Raw genomic sequence first — 10,393 nt, forward strand, 5'->3', positions numbered from 1 at the left:
AAGAAAGACAAACTTGGTCTTTCTCAGGAGTTAAGAACTAAGAGAAAACTAGAATATTAGAGGGTATAGGAAAATGGTGAGTTGTGGCAGCCATGACACATGGGCCAAATCCTTTAATAAAGGATCCCTTTTAATAAGGAGATTTGTTCTGTGAAGTTTGGATTTGGTCGAGGGGGCCATACTTGGGGATCTGGAGGGCCACATGTGGCCTTGATGCCACAGGTTCCCCATCCCTGGATGGCTCAGCCTCACTACAGAATTGCAACTGTAGCCTGAAAACTCCTTTTGTCATTTTTCCCAAGAGAACAAAACAAACTTTTATTTTATGCTCCTGTAGCTAGTTCACTCACATTCCAGTTCGGAAGGTACAGCTCACTGCATTTCATAGAGACGTAAGTGAATTTTTGAGAGCCAGTATTGCTTTATTCATGACTCTTCTTTCCTCTATTTATTCAGAAAATAAATTTAAGAAGGCCACCGTTTCTTGATAAGCCAACAATCAAACTTCAGCTGCCCACCCCTCAGATTTTCCCTTCATAATCTTGACTCTTCTACTTTAAAATCTTATTCCAAGGATGACCCTGTATAAACTTAATTCTTCAATAAAAACAATAATGATTTTAATACTTACACTCTGCCACATTCTGTTCTAAGCTTATTCCATATGTTTATTCATTTCATCTTCAAAACAATCCTAAGATATAGGTGTTTTAATATCCTTACCTTACAGTTGAGAAAACTGAGGCACAGAGAAACAACCTAAAGTCTCACAGTTAGAAATTGGTGGCACTGACAATTGATCATAGGCTATTTGGCTCCAGAGTCTATACAATACCATTCTAGTATAGACTCTATATGGCCAAGACCAGACCCTGTATGTGTGATGATTTGGGTCTAACAACATAATGAAATGGAGTATTTTAGTAGGGAAAATAGGTTAAACCACAAATACATTTATTCCTCTAAAAACAGTATGCCATCTTTCTAATTTTCAAAATTTTATTATCAACCATCTCTGCAGTTTGCTTACTCTTATTAAGCTGATAAAAAAAATCCCATTAGCTCAAACATTCATGTCAAGAAAAAAATTAAATTTAATTTAAAAATATATATATATTAAAAAAAAAATCACACACAGAGCAGAGCAATTCACCAGCACCATCATCAAGCAAGCTGCAAATCTACCCTTTGCCAGAGAGCAAGAAGACACTTAAGATCTATTCAAGAAAATAGCTTTAGTGTTTACAGAAGGTGTACTACATCGATTTGTCACGCATTCCAGGGCCTCATAGCCCCCTTTCCAATTGTCTAACTCCTAATCCAGTTTCCTTTTATAGTCTGGAAACAAGGAATTACCCAAGTGAGATAGCCTTTCAGAGCACTGATGAAAATGGATTAAACATGGAGATATCCCCATCCCTGTTCTCAAAAGTTAAAAATATTTTATATTAGCACAGAGAGAGAATATCCTTAGATAAAGTCTGTTGTATTCTAATGGGTTTGTGTTTCCCCCTTTTTGATAATATCTTCAATTTCTTCTGAGACCTTTCCTTTATAGTCATTTGGTTCTATTGCTTTTAACTTCTCTTGATACTCCAATGGCAAACCATTTTCTTTTGCACCCATGCAAATAACCTAGAAATGGATAAAACAAATTAGAAAAAAAAAAACCTGTTCATTAGGAACATAATTTAATTTAGCATACCACAGTTTTATTTGCATTGTCAGAGTATGAAATATTAGCTTTCACATAACTCTAGAATAAACAATTATAGAACAAAATACAGTCATTCCTCTCACACTGAGCATGAATATGTAGGGAGTTTTCAAAGCCACATAAAGCATCCTCCTGGAATATCAATTTTACTCAATATGATTCAAAATATTTTTATATTAAAGACAAAAATATCTTATTATATAAAATTTGCATGACCTTTTAAGAAAAAAATATCATTCTTCCAAAAAACTTAAAGTTTATAGGGACAGTTTGGGTTTCAATCCCAGATTCTGCTCTTGCTCTGAATCAGACATGGAGGAATAAATGGTAATTGGGTCCAAGTGGCACTTTCAAGATCCATAGCAGGCTAATTTCTCTAGGCTTTATACCAGAAAATTCCAGATGAGGCCCAGGAACTGGGTTACCCACTACAGGTGCCATGTCCTGATTGGGCCTGACAAGTACCTAAGTTTGGGTTTCTGAAAAGGGATGTTGGGGTCCCTGTCCAACATTCTTATCTTGTGCTTACAGGAGTGGTTTCCGTGATTCTGAAAGGCAGTGTGACTTATCTTTCTCCATCTAGGGATGGAAAACATTTCAGCAGTAGGAAATATATTTCTTCCCCATAAAAATGAATTTTGATATTCATAAAATACTGTTTATGGAAAAGAAAATATTATAAAAGCATATATATAGACTAAATCTATTAAACATATATTTGTTCTTTTCTACTTTAAGAAAGAAAATACATGTCTAGAATTCTGATTCATGTAAATTTCTAAAAGCTTTTTTTTAATTTAAGATTTTTTTTGTTTGTTTGTTTGTTTTTTAAGAGACAGGGTTGGCTGGGCGCGGTGGCTCACGCCTGTAATCCTAGCTCTCTGGGAGGCCGAGGCGGGCGGATTGTTTGAGCTCAGGAGTTCAAGACCAGCCTGAGCAAGAGCGAGACCCCGTCTCTACTAAAAATAGAAAGAAATTAATTGGACAACTAAAAATATATAGAAAAAATTAGCCGGGCATGGTAGCGCATGCCTGTAATCCCAGCTACTCGGGAGGCTGAGGCAGGAGGATCACTTGAGCCCAGGAGTTTGAGGTTGCTGTGAGCTAGGCTGACGCCACGGCACTCTAGCCGGGGCAACACAGTGAGACTCTGTCTCAAAAAAAAAAAAAAAAAAAGAGACAGGGTCTTTTTCTGTTGCCCAGGCTGGAGTACAGTGGTGTGATCATAGCTCGCTGTAACCTTGAACTCCTGGGTTCAAGCAATACTCCTGCCTCGGCCTCCCAAAATAATGGGATTATAGGTGTCAGCCACCATGTCCAGCCTCTAAAAGTTTTTTTTTTTAATAAACAGGGTTTTATTAATATAATTCTATCATTACACATAAATCTGAACAGTATTTTTGAATTTGTACTTTAGGTAAATACCTATTGTTTCTGTCCTTAAAAACATTTTGATTAAAATGATTTAGTCATGTGGAATTTAAAACACACAAAGCCTTTTAAAAACAAGATATTCTTTATTTTATCTCAGTGAAAATTAAAAAGTAATTGTAGAAAGTCTTTGCAAATAGCTTACCTTTTTATACTGCGGTGACGGAGGAGCACTCTCATAATTTGTCATCAGATAACTTCGACAGGTTATTTCTCTTCCTTCTTGAGTTGTAACCTTAACTTCTATTACAACATATGTTCCACTTTTAACCCCTTCTTGCCTGAAACCAGAACAGCCCAATTTTAACCATATTTGACCTAGCCAATTTAGTTTACTGGGTAAGGTCTTTTAGTCAGATAAAGGAGGTATAGCATTAAAAATCTAACTATATGTGGACATACTTGTTCCCTTTGTATTTTGGGATATAGTAGAACATAAAAATACCACCATATCAAATGTAAGTTTAGCATTTCAATTAGAAAGTCTGAGACTTAATATTACTTGGTATATTCCTAACACAACTATCCATCCTGTCTGGAAACATGCTTCAGTATAGTTATTTCCATCTTTATACCCCGAAACATTGTTCTTCAGGCTACAAAAATAGACTATGTGTTCTGACGGCAAGAGAACATCCACCCAGAGAAAAGTAGAGAAGATGGTTCATTCTTGTTCACAAGTGAGGTAAAAGTATAAGGCGTTTGCTCTTCTCAAGGCCTTCTCTTTTCTGCCAACTTTCTGTGTAGGAAATACTCTGCCACACAACTCTGAGAGTTCTAGATATAAAAAGTATCAATGCATCTCTAACATGTTATTAAATGCTTTTACAATTTATTACTTATTTACTGATCCAACTGCCATCTTAAATAATTGTTCTTTAAAAACTTAAAGGGTTTTTAAAATCAATAAAAATACATAACAATTACAAAAATCTTTATGCCTTTTAACAATATGAAACTATAAAGAGAAATTTTTGTAAAAGACAGATAAAACAAAAATTAAGGACTTTGATCTTTTACATAAGAGATTACAAACATCCTCCCAAATCTCAATAAGAAAGTGTGACCTTTCTAGACTTTTTAGCAAACTCACATGATTATACCTTTTACGTTGACTCTAAAGTGTCAAGAATATGTCTATAATATATGGTTTTGAAAACTAACACACATATACACATTCTTGCATATAATCCACTTTCTGAATTAGTTATTTTTTAACTTATAATTAGAAGCTACCTACTCATCCAGAGAATTTAAATTGCTTTTGTTCATTTTCCATACTACTCCCCACACTTCATCGCCAGGACTTTGAAAAATGGTGGCTATACCTCCATGCCAAGTTGGACTTGTTTTGCCTTGGGAATTGCCAAAGTCAAGCTTAAAATCCTACAAAGGAAATCAAAGTGATATGATCAATATCCACTTGAACCCCGATTTCCCTCCTCAAAATAAAAAGGATTTACCTTGAACTCCACGCAATTAAAACATTCAATAAACTGTGAGTTCCTTCTATGCGTAAGAAGCTGTAGAAAATATAGAATTAAACAAACAAGGACCCATATCTCAAGGACTATGTATTTTTAAATATTTTTCTTTAAAGTGAAACAAACAGTGAATATGTACAGACACCTTAATAAAAACAAAAGGCTTAAGGCAAAAAAAAAAAAAAAAAATCCCATAACCCCAATGCCTTAACACAATTGCTTTCATTTTTGCAAATTACTTCCTAGTCTTCTTACATATGCATATTTTTACTCAGAGACAAGCTGGGTGATGGCTATATGGCGGTTATAATATTCTCTCTACTTTTATGTCTGTAGAGTATCCTACCAGCATATATCACTGTATTTGCCCTAAGGGAGGTAGCATTTGAGGATGGGTGATTTGTATACTTATGAACATTAATATTCATGAATTATACTAATTTAACTACAATAATAAGAGCAGCTAACACTTACTGAAAAATAATTGGGTGTGATATACTGCGCTATTAGCATTATATGGACTATCTCTTTATCCTGCTAGAAACTTTATTATACCCATTTTACAGCAAGAAAAACAGGCTTGGAAAGATTAAGCAACTTGCCTAAAGGTCTCACAACTAATGAATAATGGAACCAGGTTTCTAGTTTAGCTTCTTTCCTTGCAGAAGTGGGCAATAAGGGATAGAGTCCGGGGAATATTATAAATCCTTACTTGGCTTGTTTGGTCTAGGAAGCTTTCCATCCTTTTGGATCTTAGTTTCCTTATTAGTAAAATAAAAAAAAGTTGTACTAAATGATAACTCTAAGGTCCTTTCCAGGTTTACATTTTATCCCTCTCACTTATATCTTCTCAAAAACCTTGTCAAATATTCAGGAATAAAATAGGTTTGAGTGACCATTACCTTCAGCCAGCATATTGGATGTTCTAGGACCAAGTATCCCTGGCAGAACATCAGTAGATCTGATAAAGTTACAACCCACACCAGGGACAGGTTGTCTGTTGCTAAAGTCAACAGACAGTTTTCATTACTTATCGTGCTCCACCTCTCAGCTGCTGGTGACATAGATAACTACCCTCTCTTGGTCTGCCTCTTTCCTGACTTTCAGGCTGTCCCCTGATCTCAATTTCTTTTGCCAACTCCCCCCTGCTACCTTATCTTGAAATATTGGTTTCTCAGGACTTAGTCTGGGCCATTTTCTCTATTCATTTTGTAATTTGCCCAAGATAATCTCATTTTGCCTCCAGTGGCTTCAAATACCATCTAATACTCCGATCATCTTTAAACCAGCCCAGATTTCTCTTCTGAGCTTCAAAAGTGCTTATTAGAATAGGGCCTAGCACACAGTAAGTACTTAATAATTGTTCACTGATATTTTTCTGTTCACTTGACTATCTAGCAAGAATTTCAAATTCAAGATGTTCAAAGTGAACTTACAATTTTTCACTCTAAAACTGGATTTGCTTCTTCTCTCTGTAAACATTACCATCATCTACCTTGTGCCAAAAACGTGAGTCATCCTTGATATTGCCTTCACACTTAATCACCAAGCTTTCACAATGGCACCTCCTAATATCTCTCAAATCCATCTACCGTCCCCTGCCACCACCTAGTATAAGGGCCATTATCTTTAACATGAATTGCCACAAAAACTTCCTGACTGGGTTGCCCATATCCACTCTCGCCCCCTTTCAAATCCATTTTCCATAGTGACCAGAATCAGCTTTCAAAGATGTACATCTGATATTTCATTTGCTTCAGTTCTGCAATGGGTCTTCTCATTGCTTTTGAGATAAAGTCCAAAGTCTTATTTGGCCTCTGTGGTCCTGTAAGATGTGGCCCTTCCCTGTCTCTCCAGTCTTCATGCCACATCCCCTTTCCACAATGGCTAGAAGATCTAGCTTCCTCTTTCCTCAGATCCTTTGCAGATGCTATTCCCTGTTTTGTTTACTCCTCTGTTATTCAGGTCTCAGCTTAAAAGTCTCATTTTCAGGGAGGGTTTTTCCTGAATATCCTGATTGGGTCAGGTCCCTGGGTCATATACCCCGTTGCACCTTGCATAGCTCCTTTTTAAGAATGACCATACCTGTAACTAAATAATCATTTGTGTGCTATCTCTTCCCCCTTCCCTGACTATAAGCATTTGAACTCTCTTTCTATGTTTAGGAAATTCCCTACCTTACAAGTTTGGGGATAGGGAGTACCAAAGCCTCACTCCCATTTTTGAAGCTTCAAAGGCCAGAAATTGGTTCTTGTTTGCAGTCAGGGCATGGGTACATGGCCAAGACTTAGCAATCAGGACCCTCTGGGCTTTGAATTAGAAGCTAATGCCCAAGGACAGCAGGCACTCTACCTTGGTGGTAGCGGACACATCTGGGTTTCAGGAACTGCAGGGATATAGTACAGTGGCAGGCAGAGTTCAGCGCAGGTGGTGCTGGTGATGCACAATACAGCATCCGTGTTTACCAAGCTCAACAGTGGTGCAGCAGAGGCTCCGTGGGCTGGTTCTGCTGTGCGATGCTGGCTGTGTTACGGTCGCTGCGCCTCCCTTTATGCCTGCCTGTTTTGTCAGCTTTGTACTCCTGCCTTCCTGGTCATTCTGTGAGCTATCCAATAAGCTTTCAACACATTCTTTTTTTCTTTTTTCTGCTTAAATCAGCCAGTTTCTGTTGCTTGCAACTAAGAACTCTGACGAGGTTAGCAGAGATCATGTGTGTCCAGTTCAACGCTGTCAAAAGGTTTTGTACATAATCCGTCTGCACATCTCTTCTATAGCCTGGGAGGGCCTCAAAACAGCAACTTTACTCAATCATCTTTGTATCCTCAGTGTTACGTGCCAGAAGAATATGTACTAAATGAATGACGGTATGGGACCCAAGAGCAATGATTTATGGCTGGTTATGGTTCATCCAGCCGCTTGACCTAACTAAGCACTGCCATTACTATGGATAAGACACAGGTCCAGCTTTCAGGACCTCTCAGATCAGGAGGGAAAGACAGGTAAACAGAGTTTTACAATGCCAGGTGACAAGTCCTGTAACAAAGGTATCTACAGAACAGAAAGCAACTAATTCTCTGACTCGGGTCGGGGAAGGCTTCTCAGATGTACCAATGAATGGGACCTGTGAAGATGCTCCTAAGTTAGTGGACAAGAGAGAGGCGGCCAAATCTGTGCAGAACGAGCCGCAGGTGGACGCGTCAGGAGGGGGAAAGCTCCGGGCAGCCTGGGAGGGCACCGTGGCCTGCCCGGGTAGCACAGTTCAGCAGGGGTCAGGAATGGGGAAGTGAGAACAGTGGAGGTGGTGGACTCGCCAAGGAGGCGGAAGCCCTAGCACCAAGAACCCTGGGGTACTCTCGCCAGGAAGAACTGCATTCCTGGCCCATTCCGCCCACGCGTGCCCCCGAGGACGTGACTTCTGGGAATCCCGGCCCCGTCCTGTGTACGACGGGCACGACGACGCAGGGGCCGGCGGGGGACACTCACCTTCAGGCGGGCCACGCAGCAGAACGCGGCCGAGGGGTTTCGGAGGTGGATCCTCTCCGTCAGCAGGTTGCTTCCATAGGCGAAGTACAAAAAAGTCTCCTCCTCCTGACCTCGGCCGTCCTCGAAGCCCGAATTCGCCATGTCCCGCACAGCCCTGGGGTCCGTAGCAGAGGTGTGAGGAGCGGACTGCGAGCGCAGCCCAGTGACAGCCGCACCGGCACCTCGGGGTTAGAGGACCGGCGGGAAGCTTGGGCCGGGTCAGTCGGAAGCCAGCGCTCTTCTGATTGGCTTCCAGCACCCACCGACGTGAGTCGCCCCCTTTGATTGGCCAAGCCTCACTATCTCCTCCGTTGAGACTTTGAAACTCTCTGTCCTGAGGCAACCCTGGACTGATTCCTCATTGAACACGCTGCTCTGATGTCCCGCCCCCTTGCTCACGATTCCCTCTGATTGGCTAGTGGGCGGGCACTACGCGGCGGCGGGTCAGGTCCAATGGGTGGGCTCTGGCTGAGGGTTGCTGTGCACGGCTGGTTTCTGCCCTTTGGACTGCGCGCGTGTGGTTCTTTGGTGGTTTCTGCGCTTTAGGGAGCTCTGGTCGGATCTGAGGCGAAACAGCGGCCCTGGCTACGCCCGGAACGGTTCTCCGCTCACCCAGTAACTCGCCCCGTCCTGCTCTCCCCGGTCAAAGGAGTCGGTCCGGACGGCCAAGTCAGGAGCCGAGAATGAATAAGGACAGACTGGAATATTTTGTGGCAGAAAGTCAGGACGCATCCCCAGAAAAACGAGATCCTTTCAAAAGGACACGAGAGACAGATCGAAGTATCTATCGTTCACTGGCCAAAATTAGATTAATTTGAGTATCAAAAATAACAATGACTGCAAACTGCAAAATGATTGAAAACATTAAACATAAAAAAGTCATTTCCCCAAAAAGAGTAATCCAAATTTTTTTTTAAAAAAAATTTTAATCTCATTTGCCACACTATTGGTGATGACTATTACACCAACGCTATATTCTGAAAAGTGGTAACTTAAGAAAATAAATTAAACGTTTATTCTGCCTTTCTAGTAGCAGTTGTATTTCAAGGTAACCAAATAGCACCAGTTGATGAGGAAACAGTTCTCTTTACAAAAGTATACCAGCTAAATAATGTAAAATGAATGATAGAATTAGAAAAAAAAATCACCATTTTATAGCCCCTAATGAACTAATTAATACCAGCATCATCAAAGTAACCATTTGGTGAAAGGATGTTAGAAAACAGGATATTCACTTGGTGCCAAATTATCCCCCAGGGATCGCTGCTGGTCATCAGGGTAAAAATGTAACCACACAGGAAAATCTTGCCCCTCCCACTTTAACCCAAATCAATCTTATCACCACTAAAAGTAGACAAACCTGATATTAAGGATCTCCCAATGCGATGCAAGATGAAGCTCCAGCATCATCTATGAAGAATTGTTTCCAAAAATCTTTAACCTAAACATAATCATGCTTTTAAATTTATCTTCCTGTCTCAGGAACTGTAAGGATAGAAGAATAAAATGACATCAGGAGGAAACAATCAGAAAAACCCAGAACAAATAGTGGGACATCCTACTGAACAAATGGCTCAGTCTCTTTAAATAAGTCTGTGTCATTTTTTTTTTAAAGGCATACTGAGAAAGGGCTGTTCTATTAATAGATTAAAAGAAATTTAGGAGACGTAATAACCAAATGCATGGTTTCTCCTCAGTTGATTCTGGTTAAATAGGGCAGATATAAAAGATATCTTGGGGACTATTGAAGAAATTTGAATTTGGACTGGGGTATTAGATGATATTAGACAATTGTTATTAAGTGTGATAACGGTATTGTGCTTATGTAGAAAAATGTCTCTATTTTTAGACATGCATTCTGGCATATTTAGGAGTGAAATATTTGATACCTATATTTTTTAATAATTTAGAAATAAGAATACAGAAAGTGTTAAATGTTAGACAGAGTGATATGTATGTGGATGTTCATTATAATAGTCTATCAATTCTTTCTATATGTTTGAATATTTTCATGTTAGAAAAAGAAAAAGAAAAAAGGTGACATGGAAAGCACTTGCCATGTAGTGAGTACCCAATATGCAATCGCACTGTCATTACATAATCTGCAAATAGCAAGATCACACTTCCTCCAACCCCCCAAACATTAAGGCACAACTCGAAATACATATTTGGTCATTTCAGGGAGCAAGTTGCCTTATTGGAAAATCATGCTCTATTGCACCATAAATTTTCAAGGGCT

At 39.5% G+C, this 10,393-nt stretch overlaps 1 protein-coding gene across 1 annotated transcript; it reads right to left on the reverse strand.

The window, feature by feature from the left end:
- Window positions 1-1,123: 1,123 nt before the first annotated feature.
- Window positions 1,124-8,367, reverse strand: GGCT (gamma-glutamylcyclotransferase). Its single transcript, XM_012640723.1, has 4 exons — window positions 8,116-8,367; window positions 4,389-4,534; window positions 3,294-3,429; window positions 1,124-1,635 (listed from the first exon to the last, which is right to left on the reverse strand). Exons 1-4 carry the CDS (start codon window positions 8,254-8,256, stop codon window positions 1,492-1,494), a joined length of 567 nt encoding a protein of 188 aa, XP_012496177.1. The 5' UTR covers window positions 8,257-8,367; the 3' UTR covers window positions 1,124-1,491.
- Window positions 8,368-10,393: the final 2,026 nt, after the last annotated feature.

This window comes from Propithecus coquereli, unplaced genomic scaffold, assembly GCF_000956105.1.
Source record: "Propithecus coquereli isolate 6110/MARCELLA unplaced genomic scaffold, Pcoq_1.0 Scaffold156, whole genome shotgun sequence".
Taxonomy (NCBI): domain Eukaryota; kingdom Metazoa; phylum Chordata; class Mammalia; order Primates; family Indriidae; genus Propithecus; species Propithecus coquereli.

Coding starts and splice junctions, on each gene's coding strand:
- GGCT (XM_012640723.1), bottom strand. CDS start 8,256: ATGGCGAATTCGGGCTTCGAGGACGGCCGAGGTCAGGAGGAGGAGACT. Junction 3,430..4,388: donor AATTTAAATTCTCTGGATGA/GTAGGTAGCTTC, acceptor TTCTGGTTTCAG/GCAAGAAGGGGTTAAAAGTG. Junction 1,636..3,293: donor CGTCACCGCAGTATAAAAAG/GTAAGCTATTTG, acceptor ATCCATTTCTAG/GTTATTTGCATGGGTGCAAA.